General features: G+C 30.3%; 2 protein-coding genes across 3 annotated transcripts in view; both read right to left on the bottom strand.

The window, feature by feature from the left end:
- LOC119605271 (sodium bicarbonate cotransporter 3) overlaps positions 1–8,012 on the bottom strand; it is an 85,960-nt gene extending 77,948 nt beyond the window's left edge. The window contains exons 1-3 of one of the 2 annotated variants that reach the window (XM_037958291.1): positions 7,649–8,012; positions 4,444–4,644; positions 4,166–4,383 (exon numbers count right to left, since the gene is read on the bottom strand). The gene's annotated coding sequence lies outside the window, so the exon portion shown is untranslated. Of the gene's footprint in view, positions 1–4,165; positions 4,645–7,648 lie in introns of both variants that reach the window. The other variant, XM_037958290.1, reaches the window with a different exon arrangement.
- Positions 8,013–15,418: 7,406 nt separating this feature from the next.
- LOC119605280 overlaps positions 15,419–18,144 on the bottom strand; it is a 2,750-nt gene continuing 24 nt past the window's right edge. The window contains exons 2-6 of the mRNA XM_037958306.1: positions 17,549–17,885; positions 16,418–17,430; positions 16,048–16,376; positions 15,809–16,013; positions 15,419–15,477 (exon numbers count right to left, since the gene is read on the bottom strand). Of these exons, the coding sequence (XP_037814234.1) occupies positions 15,419–15,477; positions 15,809–16,013; positions 16,048–16,376; positions 16,418–17,430; positions 17,549–17,885 (1,943 nt within the window). The remainder of the gene's footprint in view (positions 15,478–15,808; positions 16,014–16,047; positions 16,377–16,417; positions 17,431–17,548; positions 17,886–18,144) is intronic.

Consider the following 18,144-nt stretch of genomic DNA (forward strand, 5'->3'; position numbering starts at 1 on the left):
TTTTGCAGCAAAAATAAAAATTTATAATTTTTTGTTGACTTATAAGCACATTTCTCATACCTCAGTTAAAGCCCTATCATATAATATCAAAATTGTATACGATATCTTTAATAACCAATCACAAAAACATCTAAACATTTTCATCCTTTGATCAGACAGCGATATTTTAAAAAAGTACTCTGATTATTTAATTCGTTATATTTAGCCACTATTATTTTGGAGCCCCCTAATTCACATGTATTTTTGTCATTTCATTTTTTTGGAAACAACTTGATCATGTACACAGTGTGCAATAAAAATGATTCTTCAAAAATAAATTTAATGCTTTTTATTTATTATAGTAAGGAATAATATTAACGTTAAATTTATCTTTGACATTGATATTATGTTAAATAATTAAATTACATACATATGTACCTACTATGTATATGCATTCAATAATTATGTACATATGTATGTTGCATGATAAAGAAATCGTAGTGAAATATAAGCTTTTCAGTTGTACGAACTCAACCTTTCCACAGTGTACACTATTTGTGTATAATTTTTCTAGAATACTCTTAAAAATTTTACAGTTACAATAGGTTGCAAAACATTCCAAAGAACTAGCTGCCCACAATTAATGATGATATTCTTTAATAAGTCGCACTTTGCTTACAGCTATAATTGTAAACACACATAAGCGTCAGCAACAAATAAAAATACACATTCTTCTTTACTGAGAGAATCCCTGACGTAGATAAAAAAGCAATGAGAGCATTATGTGTATTTCAAAACCCACCCTTATTTCTTGTATTATTCCAAGCACATATATACAAGTGTATGACAGCGTGCAACTGATCATTCGTTATAGTCTTAATTTTTTCCTCGCTAACTATCAAAGTCGATATAAAAAAAATTGACAACAAGCTGATTGTTCTCTGATGGTGGCCTCTTGTTTAATACACTTTGTATTATTCCATGCTCATGTGCTCTCTTCCTAAATCATGAATACAGTGTGCAATGTACACATTCATTCATTGATTAATGTAAACAATTTTATTTATTTTCTGAAATAAGTATTATTACATTTTTAACTTTAATTATTTGTAACTTTCAACAAAAAATACTAATTCTAATTTTAATTTAATAATATTTTACGGCATGAAAGCATTAAATTTATTAAAATACATTCACATGTATATACATAAGTTGTATGAATACATCTATCACACACTTTTTCTTGATTTCTTTTCTTATATTTTTTTACATGATTATGGTGCGGTGTTGTGTATTATATATTTATATTTAAAAAAAACGCAAAAAGTAAAGCGCGATCATTATTTCATAGGAAAAAGCATTAAATTGAATGAACTAAAAAGCGTTTATTATAATTGTTAAAGTTGTCATTAGTGTTTGGAAGAAAATTAAAACCAAACAAAAATAATATTTAAAACAATAAAAAGTATTTATTAAAAGCAAAATTAATTTCAAACATGCGTTTGTTTGACTTTTTTTTGGCAATAATTTTTTCTGTGTATGGGGGCTTGGATCAACAATAACCCTCCAATTCGAAGTCCTTAAATTATGATACTCAATCTATGAAGAAGATCTTATACAGGCTCTACTATCTTGATAAATTGTGAGGTTTAAGGAAAAGAAAGAAAATTTAATCTGAAATTTTCATTAAAAATTTGTTATTTGTTTTGATAACTATTGCTCCAAAAACACAAACGTAACAGTGGTGTAGGGTATGATATCATGTGTACATATACATGTATGTATGCATGCTCTATAAACTTGTGTATGTATATTTATTTAATAATGAAATTAATTTATACACATGTATGTAGCTCATGCCTGTTAATGCAAATTTAAGGATACAAAAGACATTTCTACTATGTACTTTAACATATTGTCTGTACTAAACATTTTTTGTCTTAGAACCTCAATCTTAATTAAATAATTCTATGTTTCTTTAATGGCATACAAAATTATTTACATTTATATATGAATATTTAAACATTTATTTTGAACATAATCTTCAACTTATGTACACTTTCAACAATTCATACTTATACCATACATACATACATATGTATGTATGTATGTATGTATGTGTATTAGATATTGCCCCAAAGACTTTGAGGGAGACAATAAGGACTAAAGATCTTTTAACGTCAAATGCTAATGCAATATAGACCTAAATTGTATAAGAATATTAAATTATTTATAAAAAAAAAAAAAAAAAAAAAAACATTAAGCTGACTTTAAGTATACTTCAATTGTCAAATATTATTTTGAAAATATGTATGTGTAATTCAATTACAATTCTTTTTGCCATAAATGCAGAGAAATAGATAAATTTTCTTAGGGGAAATATTTGAAACAATATAAAATTAAATGTTTCTTCTTATTTTTGTATGAATAGTTGTTGTTGTTGTTGTAATATGCTTAATATTATTTTTGGTAAAATAATCTTCTACGAAATGTTAGAAGTTATTTTATTTTTATGAATATAAAATTAAATTTTAGGTTTACATTTTTATTAAATAACAACTTAAAAGAATTGTTTCTGTAAATAATAAATAAAAGGGAGTTTTTTCTTGACGTTAATATAACGCTCAAAAAAAAAAAAGACTAGTACATAGACTACTATATAGACTAACCCATTAGTCAATAGACTAATCTTTGGAATCATCCATAATTAATAGACTAGTCTATACTGAAGCCAATAGATTTATTCATAGACTAGTCCGTATACCAGACAAGTCTATTTACCTTGTCCATAGATTATACAGTAGTATAGTCCATAACTAGTCGATTAACCAGAAAATGTTGTGTAATTCAATACTAAATTTTTCTTCTCTCTATAGACTTGTCATAGGACAAGTCCAAAGACTAGGCACTAGACCAATCCATAGATTTGTCCATAGACTAATCCATACACTAGTTCATAGACTAATTCATTCAGTAGTCTATAGATAAGTCAATAGAGCAGTCAATAAACTAATCCATAGAGTATCCCATAGACAAATCAATAGATTAGTTCGTAAACTAATCAATAAACTAATCCATAGACTAGTCAGTAGACTAATGCATAAAGTAGTCCATAGACATGTCGATAGACTAATACATAGACTATTTCATAGATTAGTCCATAGGCTTGTTACTAGACTAGTTCAGAGAATAAGTCATAGACGATTTCATAGACTAGTTCATATAGTAGTCCATAGAAATAGACAAATCAATAGATCCGTAGAATAGTCAATAGACTAATCCGTAGAATAGTTAATAGACTAATCCATAGACTAGTCAATAGACTAATTCATAGACCAGTCCATTGTCATGTCAATAGACGAGTTCATAGATTGCTTAGTCCATAGTCTAGTCACTAAACTAGTTTATAGAGCTGACTAGAGACTAACTCATAGGCTATTCCACAGACTAGCTCATAATTAGTCTATTGACTAAAAAAAGTTGGTGTTATTCAAAGTTCAAATATTCTACTCTCTATAAACTAATCCATGGAGTAGTCTGTAAGATAGTCAATAGACTAATCCATAGAATAGTTCATAAACTAGTCCATAGAGTAGTCCGTAAACTAGTTATTAGACTGGTCCACTGAGCAGCCAATGGACTGATTCAAAGTGTAGTCTATAAACAAATCAATAGACTTATTCATAGATTATACATACTATTTCAAACTTAAAATTTTCAATGTCTGCTGAGAATACATTTTCGAAGATATTAATGATTTTTGGCGATTAAATTAAAACATCTGGTTTTTTTGGAATTCAATAATTATTATAGTTATTTTCATTCTCTTCTAAATTTAAACAAAATCTCAAGTGGTCACGCAAATATGAATGTTTTTTTGATGTCAATGAGAAATGAATGTGAATGTCAAATCTATTAAAATCTTAGAGATAAATTTTTTGAACAAATTTTTCAAAAGTCCTTCTTGTTTTCTAAGTAAACTTATTTATAAATATTTTATTTAAACTTTTCAAAAACAACGAAAACATTTAAATTGTTAAAAAAATACTTTTCTCTTAAAGTGACCTTTTTTTAAGTACAAACATAAATAGAGAGTAAAAATCTTATCCATTAAATTATCTAAAATTTACAAAGGATTCACAGTTTAAATGTTGAAAAAATAAATTTAAAACAAACTTTTACTTACGTTTTGTTGCTTCTTTTACTTGTGCTGGTTGTGGCTGGTTTTCCAAGTATTCAACTCCCACTATAAAAATAGCAAAAACTGTAGCAGCAGCACTAGCAAGAAAACTACGATATCCAAAGGATTAAAATAAAATAGACAGCACACGCGTTTTGTTGAAAATAGCTGCTTGTCTCCGTTTTCTTGTTGAAAAGTTAAAATCAAAAGGATGCTACTGTTTGCTGATACAAAAAAAAAGTTTCTTTCGTTGGAATATCTAAACAAAACAAATACTCGCTCACATTTATCCCCAACAAAAGAAAATTGTTACAACAGAAATTAGACACACACACACACAGCTATATACCCAACAAGAGTGTGCCAATGATACGGCCTAGTTTAGATACGAAATAGTTTTTTTTCTTTTTCTACGAGTTTTGTTGCTGTTGTTTATTTCTGCTGTTGCTTGTTATTATTGCTGTTGTAGTTGTTGCTATTATATTCTGTAAATAGGGTATTGTACTGCATTTTATTATTACAGTTTACTATATGCCTGTATACTACATTTGTTAGAGCTTTAAAAGAATGAATTCTTTGTTATTTTTATTTCTAGAAATTTGTAAATTTCGGTTATGGTTGAATGTAAGCAAATTGCTAATTGTCGTGATTTAGTCTAGTCTATAGTCTAGTCTATAGTCTAGTCTATAGTCTAGTCTATAGTCTAGTCTATAGTCTAGTCTATAGTCTAGTCTATAGTCTAGTCTATAGTCTAGTCTATAGTCTAGTCTATAGTCTAGTCTATAGTCTAGTCTATAGTCTAGTCTATAGTCTAGTCTATAGTCTAGTCTATAGTCTAGTCTATAGTCTAGTCTATAGTCTAGTCTATAGTCTAGTCTATAGTCTAGTCTATAGTCTAGTCTATAGTCTAGTCTATAGTCTAGTCTATAGTCTAGTCTATAGTCTAGTCTATAGTCTAGTCTATAGTCTAGTCTATAGTCTAGTCTATAGTCTAGTCTATAGTCTAGTCTATAGTCTAGTCTATAGTCTAGTCTATAGTCTAGTCTATAGTCTAGTCTATAGTCTAGTCTATAGTCTAGTCTATAGTCTAGTCTATAGTCTAGTCTATAGTCTAGTCTATAGTCTAGTCTATAGTCTAGTCTATAGTCTAGTCTATAGTCTAGTCTATAGTCTAGTCTATAGTCTAGTCTATAGTCTAGTCTAGTCTATAGTCTATAGTCTAGTCTATAGTCTAGTCTATAGTCTAGTCTATAGTCTAGTCTATAGTCTAGTCTATAGTCTAGTCTATAGTCTAGTCTATAGTCTAGTCTATAGTCTAGTCTATAGTCTAGTCTATAGTCTAGTCTATAGTCTAGTCTATAGTCTAGTCTATAGTCTAGTCTATAGTCTAGTCTATAGTCTAGTCTATAGTCTAGTCTATAGTCTAGTCTATAGTCTAGTCTATAGTCTAGTCTATAGTCTAGTCTATAGTCTAGTCTATAGTCTAGTCTTAGTCTAGTCTATAGTCTAGTCTATAGTCTAGTCTATAGTCTAGTCTATAGTCTAGTCTATAGTCTAGTCTATAGTCTAGTCTAGTCTATAGTCTAGTCTATAGTCTAGTCTATAGTCTAGTCTATAGTCTAGTCTATAGTCTAGTCTATAGTCTAGTCTATAGTCTAGTCTATAGTCTAGTCTATAGTCTAGTCTATAGTCTAGTCTATAGTCTAGTCTATAGTCTAGTCTATAGTCTAGTCTATAGTCTAGTCTATAGTCTAGTCTATAGTCTAGTCTATAGTCTAGTCTATAGTCTAGTCTATAGTCTAGTCTATAGTCTAGTCTATAGTCTAGTCTATAGTCTAGTCTATAGTCTAGTCTATAGTCTAGTCTAGTCTAGTCTATAGTCTAGTCTATAGTCTAGTCTATAGTCTAGTCTATAGTCTAGTCTATAGTCTAGTCTATAGTCTAGTCTAGTCTAGTCTATAGTCTAGTCTATAGTCTAGTCTATAGTCTAGTCTATAGTCTAGTCTATAGTCTAGTCTATAGTCTAGTCTATAGTCTAGTCTATAGTCTAGTCTATAGTCTAGTCTATAGTCTATAGTAGTCTATAGTCTAGTCTATAGTCTAGTCTATAGTCTAGTCTATAGTCTAGTCTATAGTCTAGTCTATAGTCTAGTCCTATAGTCTAGAGTCTATTCTATAGTCTAGTCTATAGTCTAGTCCTATAGTCTAGTCTATAGTCTAGTCTATAGTCTAGTCTATAGTCTAGTCTATAGTCTAGTCTATAGTCTAGTCTATAGTCTATAGTTTTTTAGGGGGCTAGGGTCAAGTGAGGCCCGATTATTACAGAAATCAGGAGTTAAACAGCTAAAATTCACTTACACAATAGCATTTTAAAGTCATTATTTTAACACGTGATGTCATTGGAGGCAAGTACTTACCACAAACGATTACAAGTAATTAGTGGCCTCCGGTAGGTTAGTGGTTAGTGTTCTAGTCTGGTAGACCGGAGGTGGTGGGTTCGATTCCCACTGAGGCACTGGTTAAGGAGCGCGCAACAGCCCGATAGAGGCCTGGGTGTATTTCTTCGGATTTGATGTATATACATCCGCCGTTCAAACTAACTAACTCCACTAACCTAACTAACTAACTAACTAACTAACTAACTAACTAACTAACTAACTAACTAACTAACTAACTAACTAACTAACTAACTAACTAACTAACTAACTAACTAACTAACTAACTAACTAACTAACTAACTAACTAACTAACTACTAACTAACTAACTAACTAACTAACTAACTAACTAACTAACTAACTAACTAACTAACTAACTAACTAACTAACTAACTAACTAACTAACTAACTAACTAACTAACTAACTAACTAACTAACTAACTAACTAACTAACTAACTAACTAACTAACTAACTAACTAACTAACTAACTAACTAACTAACTAACTAACTTATTAGACTACTTCTATGTAATCCAGACAATATGTAGTAGTCATTGAAAAGTATGTTGTTAGGCAAGTAATTACATTTGAAAGCCATTACATAGTTTTTGCTGGGTAGCTATGAGCTAATAAGTCCAAATCGAAACGTCCGATTGTATGGGGTCCAGGCGAAATAATGAACGGATTTTAACCATTTCCTTCAGGCCGAAAAACATATACATATGTACGGATGGACGGACATGGCCTCATGGACCTAGCAAGTCATTCTGAGTCGATATATGAGTGTAGGATCAATATTTTTGCTCTTTAAAAACTGCAACATAAACGGTGTAGGGTATATTTGCAACATTATGTGCAAAATTTTGATCAAAACGATTAAACCGATGAAATATTTTGAACAAAAAAATATGGAACTATTAGTTAGTTGTTAGTTCGTCCACCTCCCAATTTTATTCATAAATTATGAAATACAGTTGAATTTCGAGACCCCCCAAAAAACAAAGAATTCATTCCTTTAAATATGTATATAAAAATTTGCTGGCAGATACGTACATTATTTTGCTGTAACAAATTCCAACTAAGAGTTAAATGACTCTCATTTTTAGTTTTTTTAAGGTGTCAGGATTTTTTTTCGATATATTTGTTATATAGTATTCAAGACAAATTTTTTTGGTTTGGTTTTTTTGTTATTAAATGGCAGTGGTTTGAAATTTAACCTGTTTTTGTCCTTTGCAAGAGGATTTGAAGAAAGTGAAAAACACAACAACAAAAAATGAAAAGAAAAACTTAGATTTTTTGATAGTGGGTTTAATATTTTCCTGGTTAATTCATTTTCATCGTTTCCTTGGGGGCTTTTCGGCTTTCGTTAGTTTGTTTTTTCTGCTTCTTCTAGTTTTTTTTTTTTTTTTTGCTTTAATTATAGATGAATTGATTTTTTTTGGTATAATGCGGTGTTTGTTGTTTTTTGTATATTTTTTATTTTTAAATATATCGATTAATACTGTGCCGAGGTTCTTGGCATTTTTGTTTCACATTTGGTTTTGGTTCTCTTTGGTAGTGGTTGCGGTAGTGTTGTAATTGTTATTGAATGATTTATTTTTTGTGGGACATGTCACCTACTCCAATATACATACATATATACTTGATCCGTATAAAAAACCACATACATTAATTTTCTTTCACATTAAAGGTACCACAATTTAGATGGTTTTAATTTAAGTTTTAATAAAATACTTTAAAATAAATGCTTTTATTTTTTCTGTTTAGTTTTATAACTTTTAAAATTATGTTTTAATTTTAATTTAACAACAGATTAACAAAATTTCAATTTTACTTAATTTTTTTTAATATTAATAATGTTGAACTATAAATTTGACTAAAACATTTAACACTTTTTAGGTTTCAATAACAAATACACAATAATTGGTTTAATTTTCGTTTAACTTAATTTTTTATTTAAAATTTGCTAATTTATAAGAATTATTTCTAATTTACTAGATTTATGTAAGAAATTTCATTTTTTTCAATATATATTTTTATAATTATTTTTTAACATGCGGCTTTTGCAAAACACGTCCGTTTATTCGTATATACCAGCAGCGCCTAAATACTGCCTGATATCTAAAATACAGAATTTTTCTTTTCTTCCCTATAATATAATGTCAGTTAAAAGTCAGAGCCAGTAAAAGAAAACTTGTGATTTATATGTTAGCAGCGTAAAAATGTACCCCTTATACTGTAAAGTTGTCTCACAATCACTCCCTGTATTACGCTCTTAGTTCCTTTAGACAATTTTGGACATACCGCGCAGGTTTTCTTTCTCTCCAGCTGTTGCTCTCTGTTATGATATATAATGTTATAGAAGTCTAACGGTTTTCTTTTTCGCAACTGTCAGTCGGTCATATCATTCGGTGTGGCTTGTCAAATTGTTGTTTTCAGTATTTACAAAATATGAAATTATATTTTTGTTTGGTTTGTTTTTGTAAATTTCATTCTTAAATAATAAACAGGAGTGTAAAGGAATGCATTCTTCTGATAGTATAAGGAATATTTTGTGGGTTCAAGTTTTAGAACAGAAATCTGTATGAATTTTATTCTATTTTTCGTTTTTAAAATGTTCACTACAGCCGTTTTTAATTCAATTATATAGACTGTAGTCTAGACTATAACTAGACTATAGACTAGACTATAACTAGACTAGACTAGACTATAGACTAGACTATAGACTAGACTATAGATAGACTATAGACTTGACTATAGACTAGACTATAGACTAGACAATAGACGAGACTATAGACTAGACTATAGACTAGACTATAGACTAGACTATAGACTAGACTATAGACTAGACTATAGACTAGACTATAGACTAGACTATAGACTAGACTATAGACTAGACTATAGACTAGACTATAGACTTGACTATAGACTAGACTATAGACTAGACTATAGACTACACTATAGACTACACTATAGACTAGACTATAGACTAGACTATAGATTAGACTATAGACTAGACTATAGACTAGACTATAGACTAGACTATAGACTAGACTATAGACTACCTAGAGACTAGACTATAGACTAGACTATAGACCAGACTATAGACTAGACTATAGACTAGACTATAGACTAGACTATAGACTAGACTATAGACTAGACTATAGACTAGACTATAGACTAGACTATAGACTAGACTATAGACTAGACTATAGACTAGACTATAGACTAGACTATAGACTAGACTATAGACTAGACTACAGACTAGACTATAGACTAGATATAGACTAGACTATAGACTAGACTATAGACTAGACTATAGGACCTAGACTATAGACTAGACTATAGACTGACTATAGCCTAGACTATAGACTAGACTATAGACTAGACTATTAGACTAGACTACTATAGACTAGACTATAGACTAGACTATAGACTAGACTATAGACTAGACTATAGACTAGACTATAGACTAGACTATTAGACTAGACTATAGACTAGACTATAGACTAGACTATAGACTAGACTATAACTAGACTATAGACTAGACTATAGACTAGACTATAGACTAGACTATAGACTAGACTATAGACTTAGACTAGACTAGACTATAGACTAGACTATAGACTAGACTATAGAACTAGACTATAGACCTAGACTATAGACTAGACTATAGACTAGACTATAGACTAGACTATAGACTAGACTATAGACTAGACTATAGACTAGACTATAGACTAGACTATAGACTAGACTATAGACTAGACTATAGACTAGACTATAGACTATACTAGACTATAGACTAGACTATAGACTAGACTATAGACTAGACTATAGACTAGACTATAGACTAGACTATAGACTAGACTATAGACTAGACTATAGACTAGACTATAGACTAGACTATAGACTAGACTATAGACTAGACTATAGACTAGACTATAGACTAGACTATAGACTAGACTATAGACTAGACTATAGACTAGACTAGACTATAGACTACTATAGACTAGACTATAGACTAGACTATAGACTAGACTATAGACTAGACTATAGACTAGACTATAGACTAGACTATAGACTAGACTATAGACTAGACTATAGACTAGACTATAGACTAGACTATAGACTAGACTATAGACTAGACTATAGACTAGACTATAGACTAGACTATAGACTAGACTATAGACTAGACTATAGACTAGACTATAGACTAGACTATAGACTAGACTATAGACTAGACTATAGACTAGACTATAGACTAGACTATAGACTAGACTATAGACTAGACTATAGACTAGACTATAGACTAGACTATAGACTAGACTATAGACTAGACTATAGACTAGACTATAGACTAGACTATAGACTAGACTATAGACTAGACTATAGACTAGACTATAGACTAGACTATAGACTAGACTATAGACTAGACTATAGACTAGACTATAGACTAGACTATAGACTAGACTATAGACTAGACTATAGACTAGACTATAGACTAGACTATAGACTAGACTATAGACTAGACTATAGACTAGACTATAGACTAGACTATAGACTAGACTATAGACTAGACTATAGACTAGACTATAGACTAGACTATAGACTAGACTATAGACTAGACTATAGACTAGACTATAGACTAGACTATAGACTAGACTATAGACTAGACTATAGACTAGACTATAGACTAGACTATAGACTAGACTATAGACTAGACTATAGACTAGACTATAGACTAGACTATAGACTAGACTATAGACTAGACTATAGACTAGACTATAGACTAGACTATAGACTAGACTATAGACTAGACTATAGACTAGACTATAGACTAGACTATAGACTAGACTATAGACTAGACTATAGACTAGACTATAGACTAGACTATAGACTAGACTATAGACTAGACTATAGACTAGACTATAGACTAGACTATAGACTAGACTATAGACTAGACTATAGACTAGACTATAGACTAGACTATAGACTAGACTATAGACTAGACTATAGACTAGACTATAGACTAGACTATAGACTAGACTATAGACTAGACTATAGACTAGACTATAGACTAGACTATAGACTAGACTATAGACTAGACTATAGACTAGACTATAGACTAGACTATAGACTAGACTATAGACTAGACTATAGACTAGACTATAGACTAGACTATAGACTAGACTATAGACTAGACTATAGACTAGACTATAGACTAGACTATAGACTAGACTATAGACTAGACTATAGACTAGACTATAGACTAGACTATAGACTAGACTATAGACTAGATTTAGTTTAGTTTTCATTAAATTAAACATTGTGTACATCTATTTAAAAAATTCTTAAAAATACATTCCTCTCCTTTACAGCTCTGCTAATAATAACAATTTTTCCTTTTCAGTTTTAATTCATTTTTAAAGAGTCATATGTTTTTATTTGGTTTTACTTTAGCTATTTATTTTTTATAAAATTTTTTGCACATTTGTCTTTTTTTTTAAACACTAAGTAGGTATGTATCATTATAGAATCATAATTGGAACGCGTGCCTCTTTATTGTCTATATTCTTTTTGTCTTTGGAGTTTTGTTATTGTTATTTGGTCTACTACTTACACTTGACAATTATTGTTGCTATTGTCCCGTCCAGTCTTCTACAAATTGACTGATAAATGTCTAAAGTCTATCATTGAGTATTTTTCTTTTAGTTTTTTTTTGTTTTTGTTATTTCAGTAACTAATTATAATTGAATTACGCCAATATCAATTATTATGTTCATATAAAATGGAATTATTTTACGATAAAAAATATTTATAATGGGAAAAGAGACCGTAACAATTTTTTTGTGTTACCTTTTAGTAGGCTTAGCAACTAAATAGATTTTTAGGAATGCAGAAAAAAACAAAATGTAAATGAAATACGAGTAAGTAATTGGGGTATGTAATTTGTTGTTTTTGCTATAGTAATGAGTTGAAAATGAATCAGCTTAGTTTCCCATTTACTCATATGTATATTACGATAAATGTCACTTACCCACCTATCAAAATTTAATGAAATGATTTATTTGACTTTAATGATTTAGAAAAAATTCCGTATTAAAGAGTTTATTAAAAGGTGGTCAATATTTTGAAAAATTTATAGTTAAAGTTTGTTTTCGAAAGTGGTAAGTAGAGACCAAACTATTGACTAGTCTATGGACTACACTTGGTGAACAATATTTAAAAAAAAGTTTTTGTAAAAGTTTGCATTCGAAAGTATAAAGTAAAGCACAAACTATTCACTATTCTATGGGCTAGACTATTGACTAGTCTATGGACTAGAATATTTACTAGTCTATGGAATAGTAAAAGTACTAATATTTTAAAAAATAACTCTTTATGCCAAAAAGTACTAAACTACTAGTCTATTTTTCGATGCACTACCTAAAAACTAAATAGTCTATGGAGTAGTATTACTAAGGGTATTCCCGTCAATCTAACGTTTTTGCTAGTCTATAGTTTAGTCTATAGTCTAGTCTATAGTCTAGTCTATAGTCTAGTCTATAGTCTAGTCTATAGTCTAGTCTATAGTCTAGTCTATAGTCTAGTCTATAGTCTAGTCTATCGTCTAGTCTATAGTCTAGTCTATAGTCTAGTCTATAGTCTAGTCTATCGTCTAGTCTATAGTCTAGTCTATAGTCTAGTCTATAGTCTAGTCTATAGTCTAGTCTATAGTCTAGTCTATAGTCTAGTCTAGTAGTCTACAGTCTAGTCTATAGTCTAGTCTATAGTCTAGTCTATAGTCTAGTCTATAGTCTATAGTCTAGTCTATAGTCTAGTCTATAGTCTAGTCTATAGTCTAGTCTATAGTCTAGTCTATAGTCTAGTCTATAGTCTAGTCTATAGTCTAGTCTATAGTCTAGTCTACAGTCTAGTCTATAGTATAGTCTATAGTCTAGTCTATAGTCTAGTCTATAGTCTAGTCTATAGTCTGGTCTACTTTGGTCTAGTCTAGAAGTCCAGTCTATCGTATTAGCATTACTGCTAGTCTTTAACCTAGGACTACGATTTGCTATTTTTCTGGAGTCTATTGATTAACTAATGCACTAGTAGATTGAATATTCTACGGACTAGAGTATTGAGGAGCCTGGGGACTAATCTATTTTCAAATCTAAAAACTAGTTAATGATCTTTAGTCTATGAACGACTCTAAGCACTAATCTATGGATTGACTAGAATATAGACAGACAAGTCCATAGAGTAATCTATTGACTATGTCCATAGAGTAATCTATTGACTAATGTATGGATACCTTTTAAAAATCAAAACTTTTTTACTTTAGAGAGTTCGTCTGTCTTTTATTCATTCATTGTCTTATTTCTCCAGTTATATCCCGAGGACGTATATCTTTTGCATATCGTCTCATTTACATTTCTTGAAAGTATTTATTGTATTGATTAATTCACTGCAAAATTAACCACTTGTGTCCCTCATTTACCGCTAAAAATAATCAATGTCATGGGAAATATTTAGTTATAGACGAACATTAATCATTTGTTACGTGGAATAAAAATATCGGAAAAATTATAATTGTTTAGTCAATTAAATCGAAAAGAAGGTTCTGCCTACTAAAACAACAACATGATATTATATAATTTTCTATGAATAGTTACTACTTATTAAAATGTGTATTTTCAAGGTTAAAGGATTTAAATTGTTTTACAAATTTTGCTTATATTTAGACTATAAAATCAACATTCAATTATATTAAGTTCCAATCTACACGTTTTAAGTTTGATTGATGATTGAAATACGTTAGGAAATGAAATAGCAAAATTTTTACGCTGCGAAGTAATTTAATATAAAAAAAAGAAGTTGAATAAACTTGATAAGGCCACCATTTATTGAGTCATCGACATTTTTCAAAATTTAAATGCTTTTAAATAAATTCAAATTAAGTTTTAAAAATTTTCAAAATAGTATTCCTTAAACCAATAACAAAATCACGTAAGATAAGTAATATGCCTGCATAAATCTCGAAATCGTGTTTTATGATCATCCTCTCCACTATCACTTTCATCATAATCGGTTATGTCATCGAAATCTTCACATTCTTTTAACAATATTGATAGATTCTCTTCGGCCTCACTGTCGTTGTCTTCGTTTTCGTCTTCATCGTCATCATAATCATCTGATTGAAATATCTTAAAAACCTTATTGGGAACTTGCTTTGCCTTCAAAGGTTTCTCTTCAATTTTATGCCAGTAAAGACTTAAAGGAGGTTTAGTTTTTGATTTAGAATTAACGGGATATATTTCTGATAAAATGGGTTCGGTATAAGAATCTAAAGTTAAAATAATATTATTAATATTTAAGAATTGGGAGTTTTATACGTTTTTACCTTTTCTTTGTGGATTTTGAATATATTTTACATAACGACTGTCAGTTGCCTTCATATCAATGGAATGAATTTTGGAATTACCTTTAAAAGTATAGAAGAATTGATTAAATTATTTGATTCTTTATAATAAAAACTTATTTTTGATATAAATATGTGAGTGATTAGGGATATATTGAAGATTTTCCATACATATATTAAGCATTAAAGGGTTCTGACCCTGTCGTTCTGATCGAAAGGAGCGGAGGGGACAAAATTTTTTGATTTTGATACAGATTAAAAGTCCATAAGCAATGAATTTTCCACTAACATTTCTTATTGAACTAGATTTCAAGTAAAAGTATAGCTGGGCCTTTAGTACCCATTGAAGACATAGTATAAGATTTTAATATGGGATATAGATACTACTATGATCCATTATTTATATAATTTATTGGAGTGACTTATATTTTTAAGAATACTGATATTATTAATAGATTTAAGAAAAATTGTAGATCTAATTCTACAGAAATTGATAGAGAATTGAAATTAATAATTCACCCCGGGAATATTTAAGTGATTTATTGGCGATAAAACTAGCCCTCATTCATTGTTATTTCTGTCCGACACTTCAATCACAAGTGTCACATGGACATACTCATGGACTTCGTTCAAAATATGATAAAGTTGAATCGTGGGATCTTACAAATCCAAAATATGGAGTATGTTTTAATGGTATTTAAGGTTTCAAGCGAATCTAAAATCTTTTTTTTTAGCATGAGTTGCGTGTGATCCGAAATTTAACTTATTTTCCCGATATATATTGTTCCCAATGTGCGATTTCTCTAACTTACCCATATTCATATTTTCCTTTTCATTAATTTCCAAATTTTTATCACTCGGTGTCTGCTGCTCTACTTGTACTTTCTTAAAACTGCCATTACTGGAGATGGAAATGGTTATTGTGGAATTAGAAAAGGAACCATTGTTCGTGTGTTTAAGGGTATTTGGATCTTCATGTGGTATAGTAATATTCGCATTATTAGTGCTAAAAGTTTTCTTATTTGTAATAGTTTTTTTTAATAATCATTACATCCCCCGATTTATTATGTTGTTGTTGGGTACTTCCCTGACTTGTTTTATTAGCCGTGGAGGTCACTATAGTATGCAGTTGATTGGTTATGCGTGCTAAATCTTTGGAACTTGTTATATTTAATTGTAGGGGAGGTGAACTGGTCACTGCGGTAATGTCCTCATCCTGGTTGAGATTTAATTTCTGGGAGAAATCTTCTATTGCTTTTAGCAGTGGAGAAGAGTTCTTTTCCGATTTTAGGGTGGTATGTATTGGGGGTGTATTGGGTGTGGTATTTATAATGATTTTGTTGGATTCTTTCTTAGAATTTTCTGTTTTTAAAATGGCTTCTGTTGTTTGGTTTGGGCATTATTTAAATTACTCGGTTTACTGAGTTGCAAATTTGGGGCTTCTTTAAGAGTTTTAACGTTATTTTGGTTCTCAATTTTATTTAAATCTTCCAATATTTTTGTAACAATTTCAGGTTCTTTAGTTGATGTTTGAGTCGATTCCTGTATTTTCATTGTTGTGCTAAAAACATCGGGATCTTTAGTTGTCAATAAAGAAGGCTGTTGAGCTTGAACTGTTGTTGACAGTAATTCTGGTTCTGTGTGTGTAACTACAGATGATTCTTGAACTTTAATTGTTGTTACAATCAGTTCAGGCTCTTTAGCCCCCACTAATGGTGATTCGCGTACTTTAGTTGTTGTTGATGGCGATATTGCTGATTTTAAGCTTGTAGGACTAATTGTACTTATGGGCGCCATGGTGCTGGTGGAAAAAGCTTTAGTTGTTTCCGTTTTGTCATCAGTAGGTTCTGTTATTTTTAAGGCTGATTTCAAAGCATTTAATTTTTGTAAAATCTGCTTCAGATCCTCTTTACTCTCATTGTGGGCCATAATATCCAATTGTAGAAATAATAAATTTAAATTTTGATTTGAGTAAGGATCTTTCATTCCTATATGGGTGAGTTTATCTGTGGCAAGTTTTGTGTTAAAAAAGTTTTGAATCTGCTTCGAAGAATTTGTTTTATCATTTGATTTTCCTAAAAGAGGTTCTGGTTCTGTTGATGTTGGTGTTAGAGTTAAAATCGGTTGGGTTTGTGCTATTGATGTAGTCTTTTTCAAACAACCACAGCTTTTAGGTTTTATAGTTTTTGCTGACTGATCCTGAATACTGCCCACAATAGGTCCCGCTTCTGTTGTTGTTGTTGTGGTAGACGATTTTTCAGTTCCCTGTTTATTTTCACTATTTATTGGGGTCTCTTGCTTTAAATTTTCGTGGGTAGTTGGTGGGTTTTCTGTGGTTCTTTTGGTACAATCACAGCTTTTATTTTCTGTTCCAGGTTTTGTATTTATCGTTTCATCTTTGGGGTTTTGTGTAGGAGTTATAATAATTCCTTTTCTATTGGCAAGTGAAGGTCCATATAATAATTGGTTGAAAAGAGTGCGATTAAATGGAAAGTAAGTGAAATTCTTAATAACGGGGCTATATGCAGGTGGCATATTCCTTGGACGGTTACTTCCATATGAAGGTTAATCTAACATTTGGATTATAAGGAAAATATCGACGATTTGCTTGGGCAACCTGCTTTTTTGGTTCCTGAGGTCTGCCCAACAATGTGGGACTCTTTGAATTATACTTTAACTTAGAGTGTGTTTGCGGTTGTTGTATAGAACACAAGTTAACTTTTGTACACTTTACTTTAGGTTTGTTACGATTATTTGTAGCCCCCACTATGGGTTGTGTTGATTGGCTATAACCCTCAGGATATACAAAAGTCTCATATTGTTTGTAATTAGCCAAAGCTCTTAATGGAGCCAAATGTTCATTGGCACAATTGGCATATTTTTCAATAGCTTGATGTAAAGTTCAAAAAATTGTGCTTGACGTTTAGCCCTAGTTTCGTCATCCAGTACAGTATCATCAAATTCGCCGCTGCAAATGTTAGTTATTGAGAATTATATATAAAATTTCTGAAAATTTTTTTTATCAAATTACCTTTCAACCAGGGTGGGCTTTAACAATACTCTTGGTATACTTAACAATGTTAAGAGAAAAACAATGATAAACATTTCTTGTATTAAAAATGTAATTCGTCACAATTTCACTTTCACT

Source organism: Lucilia sericata, unplaced genomic scaffold (assembly GCF_015586225.1).
Source record: "Lucilia sericata isolate MDLA Ls3-8-SP2 unplaced genomic scaffold, ASM1558622v1 Contig000470F_arrow, whole genome shotgun sequence".
NCBI lineage: Eukaryota > Metazoa > Arthropoda > Insecta > Diptera > Calliphoridae > Lucilia > Lucilia sericata.